At 29.5% G+C, this 15,482-nt stretch overlaps 2 protein-coding genes across 2 annotated transcripts; one reads left to right on the forward strand and one right to left on the reverse strand.

Moving 5' to 3' along the window:
- Positions 1-1,308: 1,308 nt before the first annotated feature.
- Positions 1,309-8,180, reverse strand: Bma-unc-26 (Endonuclease/Exonuclease/phosphatase family protein; the record flags this gene model as incomplete). The annotated part of the gene is made up of 21 exons (XM_043073293.1): positions 1,309-1,622; positions 1,765-1,994; positions 2,122-2,247; positions 2,468-2,584; positions 2,690-2,853; positions 2,968-3,126; positions 3,468-3,631; positions 3,838-4,007; positions 4,211-4,304; positions 4,527-4,700; positions 4,816-4,972; positions 5,120-5,266; positions 5,339-5,420; positions 5,777-5,925; positions 6,133-6,229; positions 6,311-6,453; positions 6,555-6,780; positions 6,851-6,978; positions 7,234-7,376; positions 7,520-7,609; positions 8,054-8,180. 21 exons carry the CDS (start codon positions 8,178-8,180, stop codon positions 1,309-1,311), a joined length of 3,201 nt encoding a protein of 1,066 aa, XP_042929227.1.
- Positions 8,181-11,694: 3,514 nt separating this feature from the next.
- Positions 11,695-15,301, forward strand: Bma-imp-3 (signal peptide peptidase family protein; the record flags this gene model as incomplete). The annotated part of the gene is made up of 10 exons (XM_001891904.2): positions 11,695-11,796; positions 11,909-12,058; positions 12,181-12,265; positions 12,520-12,693; positions 12,788-12,957; positions 13,042-13,219; positions 14,043-14,194; positions 14,481-14,565; positions 14,690-14,791; positions 15,075-15,301. 10 exons carry the CDS (start codon positions 11,695-11,697, stop codon positions 15,299-15,301), a joined length of 1,425 nt encoding a protein of 474 aa, XP_001891939.2.
- Between the last annotated feature and the right edge of the window lie 181 nt (positions 15,302-15,482).

The following is a 15,482-nucleotide window of genomic DNA, read 5'->3' on the forward strand; positions in this document are numbered from 1 at the left end:
CTTTTTGTTGCTACCAATCTCAAGAACTGGTTTTTTTGATTTATTCATTAGGAAAGAATATTAAGTGATGTCATTCCTTCAATTTTGTTTCTTCTTGTAAGATTCATTGGAACTGTAACTTCTGCTCGTAAAAATCTGGTCTACAATAAATGTATAAAATTAAGAAAACACTTATATGCTATTAGAAACTAACATTCCCACCAAATAGTATGACCAAGAATTCAACAGAATGCCGTGCACATTTCAAGCGGTATACTTAAGTAATCTGTACGGATGGCTAAATGTCATCACTTTGTCTAGTGTGCTTCGAGAAGTAAAACAATACATTTTACTATCTAAAAATACATGAGATACAAAAATTGACACAATTGGTTCACAAGTGCTAACTAGTACAATAAGTTATATACGCGTAATTCCGTATGTGCTAAGATCACCGGGATCAATATCATCGTGAAACAGAAAGTTTTATACTCATACATGCATTATCTATGATAAGGTAAACAATATAACTAGTAAGAAAATATAATTTAAATTCATTAATCTTGGAATAACATTTGAAATAATGTACTGCATGATCTGGAAAATCTCGAAATACCTATCGATGAAACAGCACAAATAGGCAGTGTCTACTGACCTCGAAGAGAACACAAATAATTCCAAAGAAGTACTATATCAGTCTGTTTGAAACTGTTGATCCAAATATCCGTTTAACTGATATCGAATTTTAGCATCCATTAGAACAATCAGTTCATGGATGCGCAAATTCACGTGTGCCTGGAGATTAGCCGACCAAAAACAAAACTCACCCTTACTTCGCAAATTCTATGCTATTACAATATTTTTTTTTTCTAATTAATAATTTCTTATTTCAACATCTAATCATCTAAAACTGCCTGGAAATCACTGGACTCGAATATCTAAAATTTTAAAAATGTTGAAAATAACCAAGAAAATACTAATGAATTAATAAGTTGTACAGAAAGAGGATATTCATACAATCAAATAAATTGTATTACAACTACATGAGCGAAAACATATGAATACGAATAAGTGACATAGTTTGAACTTGGAAATTTCTGAATCAGAAAAACATAAATCGGAGAAATTTTAGAAACATTCATCAGTAGGAAGTATTTGATCTTATCCATGGAAACCGAAAAGCAAAAAAGTGCTGAAAGTGTACTGAAATTACATGATTTGAAGTACTAAATTTACACTTCATTTTTTATAACATTAGATGGCTGCACAGTCAAACTTCCGATTCTGACCAAAAATTTTGTGTTTATTAATAACTTAAGCAAGGAAAAATCATCTGCAGCCTGATTCCTTCCGCGGTGGTACGGGTGGCGGAGCGCATACAGTTATGCTAACTTCAATAGGCTCTGGAAGTGATACTGATGGTGCTGATTGCTGTGCTGATTGAACATTTACATTTGCAATATGGTCATTTGTTGAAGGATACATTTGCATATCATTTAATAAAGGTGATGATGCCGACCTGGGAGCCACATTCGGCAAATTAAGTTGACAGAGATCTATTTCACTGCGATCCACTGGAGAATTACATCTTAGTTTAGACATTCGATCACTCGATCCACCTTTCATTGACAAATCGTCCTCATCTGAACAATTTAACAATTTGAATGAGATTCCGTTAAAAATAGAGAACTCAGCTGACTTTATTCCAATATTTTATTTAACACAATTTTTAGTCGATTAACAAGTTAGGAACCAATTAACATAAGTTTGAAATTTAAAAATTACCATTAATCTCGAAATTATCCGCATTTCTTAGTTCAATACATTCCATGTTCATATCTTCGTTTACATTTCGCAACACATTATTCATTTCGGCATATTCCAGTTCAGCCCAATTCGGAGTTAACAACTGAACACTTAAGACAGAATTTCCTATCTTTACTCCATCCAAACTCAAGGCTGCCAAGGCTATATCAGAACTATTGAAAATTAACCACAGTATACCAGTCTCGATTCTAAAAGTAATTTGAATTACAAGTTCTAAAAACTTTTCAGTTTCATTATAAGAAACAAACTTATAAATTTATTTTATGACTGCAAGGTATTATTTAAATCGGAGTTAAGAAAAGTAGTAAAACGAGCTTGCTAATGGAAGGCGATATTCCGAGTTGATCAAGTTTTCCGATAACAGGAAGACGCAGTTCCACAGGGAAACTATCATGATTGCACATTGATACAAGCACGGTTCCATCCAGAGGACCCATTGAACTACAAAAATTATTTACACAGAATCCCAAACAGAAAAGTTACTAACAAATGTCAAAAGATAAACATTCTTTACAATTTCGTAGCTATAAATTTGTCTTTAGATGTTAAAAGATAAAGAAGTAACATAAAATAAATTCATTTAAAATCATTTAAGGAAGACATGAATATATTTAAAATCACTTAAGAACAACACATCAATTTTGAAATCGCGAAAGCACACCTGATCACGTCTCTGAAAACCAATTCAAACCGTGAAAGGTTGATTTTAAAGGTGTCGACACGAAATAAAGCACAAACCGGTCTATGATCCGAAGTCTTCAGTTCTATCCGATCATAACTAAAATAAGTTTTACTATTTTGACAAAATCAACACACGCTCTGGTGAGAAAAAAATCATAACAGAATATTTCAGCAAATTAAAAAAACTCAAAAAATGTAATACTTTAACAAATGCACAATCTTTTCTCCGTTTGTTTCGCTCCAAAGAATTCGATCTGTCCAGGCAGGAACACGACATTTTTCTGATGTGTCATAATCGTCAGTAAAGGTGTCGTATTTATAGGTTGGGGCAAAAGTTAACGGTCCCTCCTTGAAATCTTTGAAAATCTGTAAAAGTAATCCCAATCACAAATTATTAATTTATAAATACATTTATAAATAATGTCAAAATTTTAGAAATATTCAAAATCTGACTACAAACAAGCAATACTAAATACATACCTCGCCCAAGGCTTTTTGCTGAGAAAGCTGATCATAACGAGACAATTCCGTTATATTTCCAGATTTTATTGCTGCTTCAGCTTCATTACGTGACAACACTAATCGGTAATTGAAATCGCCTAGCCAGAATACAACAATATGTGACAAAATGCTACGACCCTAAAATTCCAACATAAAATAAGCATGCTCAGACATTGACTGCTAATATGAGATATCTCCGACTACCTTTTCTAACTTGAATCCATTATAAATCAAGATAAGGTGCTAGTAGTTTGTTCGGTTATAATTTCCAGGATGGCAAAAAGCTTATTTGTCAACGATTGAGCGATTTTTATTTAAGCTAAGCCGTCATTAAATCTGACAACACGTTAATATCTGCAACATATACAATAAATGCCTCGCCATATTTCTGCACCACTTAACTTTTGTCATTCTTCCATCCTGATATCCAAAATCACAAAAATACACTTTTACCAATGAAAAGCCAAAAAATTAACTACCTGAGAAAATTTAATTTTTCTAAGTGTGTTCATATAGTCCTCATTACGATCACGAATTTCATTTTGGCCAGCAGCGAAATGTGAACAGACAAAACAAAATGTCGTGGAATATATGGTTAAACTCATTGCCACCGAACCTTTATTCCCTGTTGCACCGCCCATACCTATGAAAAAAATAAAATTTGTAAAATTCATCGCTCAATTTGACAATTAAATGTAGAAACATGCATGTCACGTAAGTTTCTTTCTGGTCTACAAAACTGGCATTTCATATCAATTCCAAGTGAAACTTTAGCTTACATTAGTTTTTAAATCATTTACAAGGAATGAACGGAATATTGCAGCGAAAAAAGCGAAAAAACAAGCAAACCTGTTTTAACACTATTTATAGACATATCACGCACCGCAGTAGCAAGTGAAGGTTTGATAAATACAAAAATGCATACACCAACAAGTTGTTCACATCCTAACAATATATATTTGTTCCGTTTTGATAATGCTTCACGCAAACCAAGCGCCCATGCACGCTGATTTGTTGTACTAAAAAATAACTCGTACAATAAGAATCAACAACAGATTTTAAATGAATTATAAGTTAATGAAATGATGATTACATCAACACCATAATAATAGTTAACAACTAAATTACTAGATAGAACCAGAAATTAATCATCATAGCAAATATCATCTTTCTACATGGGTAACCTCTTGTGATAAGAAAAAAAAAAAAAGGAACAACTTGCCTAGCACTGACTATATTTGAAGCATTCAAATCTATGATTTCTTCCAAGCCAATAACATATATATCTGGCGTAGTAGAATTATCCCCGCTTAATCCTAAAGGTTAAATTACAAGTGATAGGTAAACTGGACAAAAAAAAAAAACAACTCAATACTGTAAAATTTAATAGTGAGAGTGAATAAATAAGTCCTTGTATTATCCCATCCATCCATCGATCCAGAATATCGATATAATCTCACAACTATATTCTTTCTAGAATAAAATTCAATGGCAGTGAGAATCTTTTATTCTTCAAAAATATTCATAAATTCATGTACCAGGAAAATGTTGTGGAAATAACCAATCTGCCAAATTTGTTTGATTACGAAAAGCAATATCAGAGAAATTTTTGCCACCATTTACGTTCCAAGTCCCTACCCAAATGGTCAATGGAACGTTTTCAACCATTTCCATCTTTCGCTCCACTAAATCTTTCACTACTGATGGACATTCTAAAATATATTAATTGCATATAAACAAACATTCTCAAATTACATGCTTTTTATACATACAAAATAGTAAACAAAAAACATGTTTTTTTTCTTTTCACTTCTTTTCAAGACTTACCTAATAGAATATCACGTGGCACAGTACGGATCAGTTCGCTATAAGAATTATCACAAATAAATGTTCCATGAAGAAGAAATTCGAATGCTTCTTGCTTCGATGCATCCAAAAAATTGTTTTGAATTGCTCTTACCAATGTTCTTTTTGCATCTTTCATCTATATACGGAATTTTTTGCATTTAATTTTTGCAACATTCACAAATTACCATAATTAAACAAATCATGTAACTTTTTTTTTTAAAAGAATAACGTCAATACTGAAAATCACTTACTTTACTTAACGTCAATACTGAAAATCACTTACTTTACTTTTCCCTTCCAATGCACCGGTTCCAGCATAAATCACACTACATGAATCACCATTGCGCTGCCATATATCTTTTAAATGTTCTTCAAAGCGCGAAAAATATTTTTTGTCAACTTCAAGACTTTCCAACTGCAGAACTAACACCTGAAATTTTTATTCCTGTTACAATCTCGATAGCAGTAAAGCTATGAAAAGTGAAAGAAGATTTCGAATTACCTGGAATCCTATAAGAGTCTGGATCGCATTAGTTCTATCCAAACAATCGAGGCAATTTACTCGAATGACACCATTTTGGTTACTAAATGTGAATTTATGGGATTAATTACAACAAAGGAATGAATAACTGTCTCATTCAACTTCATTTTCCAAAAAAATAATAGGAAAGCAGTAGACTTGCAGTTTGTTATTTTGACCAACAGATTAAAATACATAGCATCCGTATCACAACTGATAGGAAGAATCATAATTGCTCTACATGACAACATCTTTAGTTAATGAACCAATAGTCAAGAACGAAAATGAATTTTAGTTGTCTCCGACAAAATTTACGTTCGTAGTAAAACATTAATGAAACAGAAAGCCAAAAAAAGAACATAAAGAAGTTAACGAACATTAGTTAGTTTTACTAAACAAATAACAGAAATTAAAACAAACCATAAAACATTTCCGTCTCGCTGTCTGTAAAACATGCACTCTAGAATTTTTGGTTTCAGTTTATCCATTAATTTCATACAGTTCCTTTTTTCTTCATGATAATCAAAAGTAATGTAACCAGCAACACAATGTGAATTCTTATAATGCGCCTGAAAATATAGTAGTAGAAACAAAATATAAAAAGCAGTTTACAACATCATTTATTTTGGATTTCTTAATTTAGTAGTTAGATAAAGCATAGTGCTTTCATTCTATGAATTTTTATAATTTTTTACAACAATATATTTTTTGTAGTGCAGTGTAAGCTACGGAAAAAACAAAAATTACTAGTAACTATATATCACAATAAAACAAACTTCATATGCCTTTGACAATAACATTTCGCCTTCTTTTGAACCGAGAAGATTTACAGCAGTTACTTCACCATACTCTTCCTTCAGTGCACGAAAATGTCTGAAAAATGAATAATGGAAGTCTCGAAATTCTGAGATCTGAATCCAATAATTATCTATTATGTTTTCCTACATAACGAACCTGTTAAATGCGGGAGAAGAAGCTTCAAAAGCTCTTAGTTTTACTTTATGTGAACCAACATTAATACCCGGTTGTTCCCAAAACAGAGGAACAGATCCTCTTATTTGAACAAATGAGATCTCCTCGGTACCCAAAGTAATAATCTGTAAGAAAAAAGAAACCATAAAACTCTATACCAAAAACAAAAATTTCAGTTAATATGAAATAGCTATCCAACCAGAACACTCATAAATTTCAGAAATACCTGCTCAGTTTCAACAAAATTAGCCACGTGACCATCATCATCTACACCACGTACGTTGAAACGTGTTCCAACTCGTTCACAACTTAAACGAGAAATTAATGCGACAGTAGCTCTTTGCTGACCCACATATACTTGACATATGACGACCGCTCCACAAATTATCCGAAATAGCCATTCATTTGTATCAATCTTGTATCGTTTCAACGGGTAATGTAGATGTTTATTCCTGAATAGCTAATTCTCGTGATTGCAGAAATGATTATTATTTAAGTAACAAGTTATGATCTAAGACTAACCAAAAGAAACGGTTGTCACCGTCCGAAGAGTTTGAGCACTTATGAGATCTGACGGTTAAATCAATACACCGACTGGCGTCGTCCTGAGAAGCGTAATAAAAACTGCCCGATGAAAACAGACGCAAGACCTGTAATGAATTAAAGTCCAGATATAAAGAGAATACAAACTTTATACCGTAACTTTAGGACGGCCGAGAGCGGAGTAAAAAAGAAAATAACCTAATACTACCCGTCATTCTGAAAATTAAAACAATTTTTCGGATAGCAGTCATAGCTGCTTCAAAATTCAGATGATGATCTTTAAATCTTAATCTACCATAGCTGACTCTAAAAAACTGAAATGATTTCAACTGGCTGCAATTAAAACTAATTTTATAGCTTACATCATTTATACGTGGATCCGTTGGATATGATGTAGTAGGTCGTTTGAGTGATATCGCATTTACACCCCAAATTCGATAAATTTTACAGTTGCGCAATTCACCAACACTTTCATCTTCAGTAACTGCTAACAGGTGAGCATCATCTGAAGCTTTATCTTTGCTACAGAAGCTCATACTCATATGACACTACACTACTTAGATTTCAGTTGAAATGTTGAGTAAATTTCCGGAAACAGCCAAATCCAACACAGTTTTAAGATGAAGTAAGAAAGAACAGAAAAGGAACCTTGACCTGTTCGTAGCACACCCAGCAAACCTCTGGCATCCATAAGTTTCGTATAGTTCTTCCTTAATTCTGACACTGACTCAACATTTGCTAGAAACATCAGATTAGAATATGAATTTCGAAAAAGCTGAGAGCTTTTAAAGAATTACTGCTTTAAAAGCCTCTTACTCTTTTTGTATCCAAATCCAAGGATTTAGAAAAAAAAAAAAGAAAGATTGGGAAATAACAAATACCAAGAACCAGGAGAGTTCAATTTCAATTGTTTTCTATCAGGCTATTGTACTATTGCTTCTGTTAATAAAGGAATTATTATAATCCTCTGTTACCCCATATATTTACTCGCTGCGATCAACAATCTCCTCCAAAATAATAAATTAAATTATCAAATCTTTCACGACAAAGGAAGAGAGGATAACTCAACTTTTGGAAGTTTTAATAATTTACTGAGTTCACATATTTTTACAATTATCGACAAACCTACTGTTTGCTGAAATCAACTTTAATATAAAATTTTCAAAATATGGAAGGCCATACAGATTGTCGCAACCGCCGAAGATTGAAACAATAACATTTTTCTCGTCTTTTGAGATTCCACGGTGACGCTGTACGGTTCCGAAGCGACATCTCGATGAGCGATTCGTATTGCAAAACGATGTGACATCTTTAAATTATTTGAAGCAAAGAAGAAAAATAGATAACGAATTTCTATCCAATAAATAAATAAGAGTTGTGGTAGATAACAGCCAAATCGGATGCTTCAGGCATATATGCAATATAACCATTCCGAAACTGATACAGGAAAATCCTCACTTTGCTCTGACGAAGAGCAATTATTAAACTGTTATTTCTGAAAACATCCTTTACTTATTAGATTATACTAATTAGTTCACGATTCACAACTTCAAATTTCAATTCAATTTATTTATTCACCAGAAAAAAAAAAAAACTTATCCCTTTTTCGTTTTTTTCGATGCATATTTCAAATAAAAAAATTCCCAGTTTAAAGCAATTATACTAGAATATAAATAACAATTAGAGCATTAAAATTAATGAAAACATAGTCATATTTTCATTAATTTCTTTAATAATAATAAAATTTAAGATGATTAGCATTATTTCGTTAGCAATTGAAAAGATTCATATGAATACTATTATTTTATAATAATAACATTAATAATACATGTATATCAATAGAAAAAAGTACTACCATTTTTAGACGAATTGAGAAGTGATAAGATTAAGCGATATGATAAGGATGACAATGATGAAACTAACAATCACACATACACATAATTACAACGAATGATATTAATAATAAACAACGCAAAAGTCTCTTGGTGTAGGTTTGGAGGCATATTGCGAATGCGTTATTTTTTTTTCTAATTTTTCATTTTATAATACTTTAATTGACTTTAAGTAATGTTGGAAATTTAGAATGCTAATGAAAATAAGGAGAGAAAAATAATAATTTTACAACTAATTTTATTTTTTTACACCATGCAAAATGATTGTAATGATAATTTGGAATTTTATTTTATTTTTTTATAATTTTTAGTTTTAATGTTATAATTTTTTTCATATACATTAAATACATAAGGCATGTAACATATATTTTCAAAATTTTTCAATGTTTTGTAAGAAGAAACGAAGGCAACCATTTATTTTCAATGATTTCAAAAAATTTTCATCAACAATATATCTTTTTTTTTTTTTAATGTGTATGTCTGTGTCTGTCTCTGTGTATGTGTATGTGTGTGTATTTGTAATAACAAACAACAGGCGTAATTTTACTTTGTAATTTCAAATCTCATTTATTATTTTATTTAAAATACTTGTTCGTATTTCACGAATACGTATTTTAAAGAAGAGCAAAAAAAAAAAGCTACTTTAGGAGGTAACGAAACTTCAAAAAAAAGCTACTTTAAGTGGTAATAAAACATCAAAAAAAAGCAGCAAAATAATTCAAATAAAACTAAAGAAAAAGTTTTTACCACTAATTATTTTTAGTAAAGTAACGAATGACATAATATTGGTACTAAAATCATATTAATTTATCTAAAGAAAAATCTAAACTCATCTAAAAAAATCTAAACTCATTTGAGACTAACAGTATTTTAGTAATCAAAGGAAGAGGAAAATGAAGCATATTAAATGTGAAAAAAAAAAAAAAAAATTTTTTTTTTTTTTGAAATATGAGTTGGAATGAAAAAGGTTTAATTTTGATACTTATAGGCTTACTATATATGAGCCTAAGTCTAAATGTAAGCCTAAGCCATATATTTCCTTTCTTTTTTCCTTGTTTGTCCAATTTTACTATGCTTCTTTTTAAATTTCACATTTCTATTCTCTCTCCTTTTTGAATCTACTCTTACACACTATCGATTTATTTTTATTGGTAATTTGTTGTGTATCGACAAAAAAAAAAAGAAAGAAAAGAAAAGAAAAGAAAAAGATATTAAAATTGAAAAAAGAGGGGAAAAAATTATTGTTTCTTCATTTTATTCTCATACTTAATAATTTAATAATTCTAACATTATCACTTTTTTTATAAAAATAAAAAAGTAGGTGGAGAGAAAGAAAGAAAGAAGAAGAATAAAAGAATAAATAATTTCACAATTGATAATCATTTAATGAAAGAAGAACAAAGATAAATTCGAAATAATAAAAATGATTGAAATTTTTTTTTACATTTGAAATAACAGCTTTACTCTCTCTTTTTCTTTTTTCTCTTCTTTCCTTCTCTTTCTCTCTCTATCAATTTGTTTTGTGGCAAATAAATATCAAAGGTATAATGGTTCGTCGTAATAAACCCGGAAATGTTTATACATAAAAATATATGTAAATGGAATATTTTTTTTATCCATGACTAAATTGAATTGAAATTTTAATGCAAATTTATAATAGGTGATATTTTATAGGGAAAGAAGCGCAAAAATTCAATTATTCCATTGGAAATGATTCATTTATTTATTTGTATTATATTATGTGATGATATTCTATGCACATTTAGCTAAAATTATTGTTGTTTTTATCACTTATAATTTCATTTGTAATTTTTTCAACAAAAAAATTAAGATAAAAAGAAGACTAAAAAAGACACTCTTGCTTTGTTTTAATATAGACCGAATAATTCATATTAATCAATTAATTAATTAGTTTTACCTTGCTATAATTTAAATAACGTATTGGTTTTTTGTAATAAATTTTTTATAAATATAATGATGAGTAAAGCTTTAAATTTTTTTCTTTTTAATTTTAAAATAATAAAATGCGATCATTTCTTACACCAAGTAAAAATTATCCTTCTTCTATAATATCATTGATTTAATGGAAGAATGCATGCATAAATGTATAACATTTTTTGCAATAACTATGCATTAATTTTCCTTTTCATCATCATTCATTTATACCGAGAATTTAGAAATTCATGCAATTAGAAATGCTTGCAGTGCATGCGGTCATGCATTTCTAACTTACAATTTCGTACCTAGTATAGCTATAACAAATTGTGTGTGCATGTGTGTGTGTGTGTTGTTTGTTTGTATGTGTTGTGTTATGTTTGCGTATGTATATAGGAGCGCAATTATTTATGTCAGTCAAGAGTGTACGAGTGAAAATATATGCGCCATCATGTGATCAGTATAATCGTTGTGGCGTTATTGTCTAATGACGTTAGCGATTTTATCCGTTCATTTTGAACTTTGATTTAAAATTAATGGAAGATTTTGTTCAAAGATGTTAGATATGATGCTGTTTGATATCATTCCCCATCCTATGTTCTCTTCGTTTCTTCAATTTGTTATCGTCGAAATTTCATCTCATTTATCCGTTGTGTTATTTCATCCTTTAATCTTTAATCTTTTTATGTGTTAATTTTTAACTTAAATTTGAAGTTAATTTAAATTAATAATGTAGATATGAAATGTATTTTTGGATTTCTTATTTAAGAAAATTTTCGTGTTATATTTTATGGTATAATAAACGATTCTTTATTTGATCCTCTCAAATGATATTTATAATTGAAATATTGGAAACTTTTCATCTTCCAAATAGTTCCCAAAAATCATTCATAAAACGAACAAACGGAGAGGAATTGGATTATGTTGAATAAATAAAAAGATATTATATGGTTAAAAATTTTAGCTTACAAAATTTTAGCTCTTTTCCGAACAATTATGGATTATATCTTACTTACGGTTTGGAATATGGTAATCCTGATTGCATCAGTTATTATTTATACCGGATGTCGACGATCCTATTCCATCTATTTTTTTGAGGTTCAAAATTTTAATCCTTATCTTGCATTAAATATGTATGTTTTTAGAATTCTAGTAAGATTTTTAAATCGGATTTGAAAATTTTAATTTCTGATTTTAAAATTTATTTCAGCGTGATGCAAAAAGAATCATATTCCTGGAAGATGCAGGTGCAGTTGCTGTCCCAGTAGTATTGTCAGTTTTATTAATTATCTTACATTATAGTTTAAAACTGTCTGGTAAGAATGATATGGAAGAAAGAACGGAGCAAAAACTGCCTCAAGTAAGTTTTTCATTGATTCATTTTAAATGTACTGGTTTTCTTTTTTTCTTTTTTTTTTTTTTCAATCTTATTTTTATTCAAATTACCACTTAGGTATTGATTGTAAGCAACAGTGATTTCAGTCACGAACATCAAGTGTATCACGTCAGTTAACAAGAAAAATGCCTATAAAATTGGATAGTATTTCAGAATCAGTTGTTGCAGGCAGTAAATTTTTTCTCTCTTTTATGAAACATTAAGCATTAAAGTTATTTTTTTATTGTTGGATTCGATAAATTTTACAAAGTTTTAATTTTATTAACAGGAAAGTTGATAAAGAGTGTTTCTTCAATACTGAGATTTAACTTAATATAGTATGAATTTCGGTGTTTTTTATATTGAATTTATTGTTTACATTGAACTGAGTGTGATAATGATTACAGAAATTTGTTACATGATTCCCATTATTTTATTGCATGTAGTAACAGTGACTTTTTTTATTGATGGAAATGAGAAAGAGATGAAGACAAAACAAAGTGAAGATTTGCCGAAAAAGATGGAAAGTGTGGATGGTTCAAATTCAGAAGAATATTTGATTAGTGATGAAATTCTTTCAACCTCTTCACTTAAGAATATTTCGAAGCAGTTAATTCAAGGTTAGTGATTTTTTTACTTTATTTTTTATTTTGATTTTTTTTTCTTTTTTTTCTCTTAATTTTATTATTTTTCTTTTTACTTTCTGTTTTAAAGAAAGCAAAGAAGTAAGTGAAAATATTGCTGAAACAGAATCTACTGGTAGAATTGATCAAGAAAATCCATCTAATCGGACAGCATCATTGCAAAGGAAATCTTCTATCTTAAGCGATCATGAACTGGATGTTGAACGTAAGCGATCTCAAATATACAAAAAGATGGGCAAGGTTTGTTTGTGAAATTTATCGGATGAATTATTGAATGAAATTTTAAATGAAAAATTTTCAACGTTCTATCGACATTCTGTTCAGGTCACTTCCTTGCCAGCAATGAATGAGATGGTAACAGTTATGCATTTTTCATCAATTAACATATCAAAGCGATCCGTTTTGAACATATTTGGTCAGCTTATTTCTATCCATATACCAATCTGGTTCGGTGTTATTGCTGTACAAATCACAGTGGTTGAAATATTCGATAATAAATTCTGTGAGTTCTAGCACTGATTTAATATACATTTAAGAGTTTAATTCTCTAATCAATAAGTTTTACATTGAAGCAGAATGCGGTTATCCTTAATTCCATATTTTATTTCTATACCGTAAATAAGACATAATAAATAGGATGTAAATTGTCCTGTTGTTAAAGAGTATATGTCTTACTTTTGTTGTTTTTTTTTTTTTTAAATCTTTCTATCCTTGGTTTTGTTTGCATCTTCATTTCGAAGATATAAATGTAGGATAGATAAACTTGAATAGTTCTGCGGATTCAGAATAAAACCACATCTTCAAAATATTTTTAACTTTGCATTCGTAATGAATGCTATAATGTGGAATTCCGTTGAGTCTTAAAATTTTTTGATATTTCATGTTCCAAAATCTGGAGAAAAATGAATCTTGAAGAATTCTTATAAACTTAAGGGGCATTTTATCTTTTGTTTTTTGTTTTGAAGACTTTTGTCAAATTTTTTTTATACGGATTATATCAAAAAAAAAAAAGAAATGAAAGTGCAAAATTTTAAATTTTGTTTCAAGCGATTGTTGCTGAAAAGATTGAGCATTTAGTAAGATCCATCTTTTAATGAATGAATATAAGATTTATGATAACGAGTGAATGTATGATTTGTTTTTCATTCTGATAGCGATCTAATGTTGTATTTTTTCTTTAAATGTCAAATGTTGCCAAAATATTTCCTTTGTTACCAATAATCCTTCTTGTTTTTTTCCCTTTTTTTAACTTTAATTTTAAATTGGATTATAGTTTAAATTTGAAAATTTCTTGACACATTTTAGTTCAAATAAATAATTTACAGATCAGTTATTTTACTACCATCATCCTAGAATGAAGCAACTAGCAATGGTCATCGCTGTATTATTAGGACTTTTTCATGAGGTGAAGTGGACATGGGTTGTTAATGATATGTTGGGTATTGCAACATCTTATGTTATCATTGCACGTATTGAAGTAAGTTCAAATAATTTAAAAAAAGAAAAAAGAAGTTGTGTAAGATATGAAGTGATGTTTTTGTGAGATCTAGGTTTATGATATAAATATTTAATAAATGTGATACTGTTTGAAAAAGTTATACTTTAACATTTAGCATAATGTTATATTACAAAAACTTGATGATCTTTCAGAATTCTTGAAAATTGAATGAAATCTTATTTTCTTATGGTAATTCATAAAATTTTCATTAAATAACCTTTTTTTTTTTTTTTTTTCGATGCACAAATATCGACATTATTTTCAGACAGCAAGTTATTTCGCTGGTTTCTTGTTTCTCCTTGGAATGATTTTGTTTGATATATTTTGGTTCTACTGTTTCGATCTTTTCTGTTGGTTTTTTCTTGTAATCAAGGCTTGAAGTTGTTATTGTGCTTTAACATCGCTCAAATTTTCAGAACAAAACCTATGAGAAAATCTAATTTATGATTTGAAAATTTTGTTTTCTAATTCCAGCAGTGGTGACGAAACATTCTCGTTCACCGCTTATGTTAATCATTCCATTGGGGAAAAGTCAAAGACCGGCTAGCATTTCAGTTCTTGATATTATAGTTCCAGGTGAATTTTTAGCTTCTTTCTGAACTTTAAGGTTTTGATTGAGCTAATTTAAAACCAATTTTTACCTCTCAAATTCTTTTTTTTTTGGCTATTCCGAAATAGTTTCATGCAACTATTATGACTTCACACCATATATGTATGTTCAAATGTGTTGTTGATGAAATCTATAATAATAAATAGATGGTTGTAATTTATTCTTTAAACGAAATTGTAAGGATATCATATACTAAAGAAGTAACAAAGAGTGAATATTGTAACTGATTATGATTGCAATATTTTGCAGGGATTTTCCTAAATATTTTATTGAAATTTGCGGAAATGTACGATAGTGAAGTATTCGTCTTATCTTTTTACGCATGTATTTTTGGTCTCTTGATTACTGAATTGATAACATTATTGCAAAGAAAATCAACACCGGCAATAGTTCTTCCTGGAATTTTTGCTCTATCAGCTTCGATGCTTAGCGTTGAAAATCCATCTGATTTATGGCGATTTGGAATTAAACATTAAATACTTTCAACCATCGATCAGCAGAACATATCTTTTCTTTGATGTTCATACCCGTCTCGATTATTTGATACAAGACACGAAAATATACATACTTCTTAGAACTTTTACTGTTGCTTTTATCTGATTACTGCTTTTATATGTTCTGAGGAATAAGTTTTGCATTTATACGTTTGTACTGGTG

Source organism: Brugia malayi (assembly GCF_000002995.4).
Source record: "Brugia malayi strain FR3 genome assembly, contig: Bm_v4_ChrX_scaffold_001, whole genome shotgun sequence".
In the NCBI taxonomy this organism is placed as follows: Eukaryota; Metazoa; Nematoda; class Chromadorea; order Rhabditida; family Onchocercidae; genus Brugia; species Brugia malayi.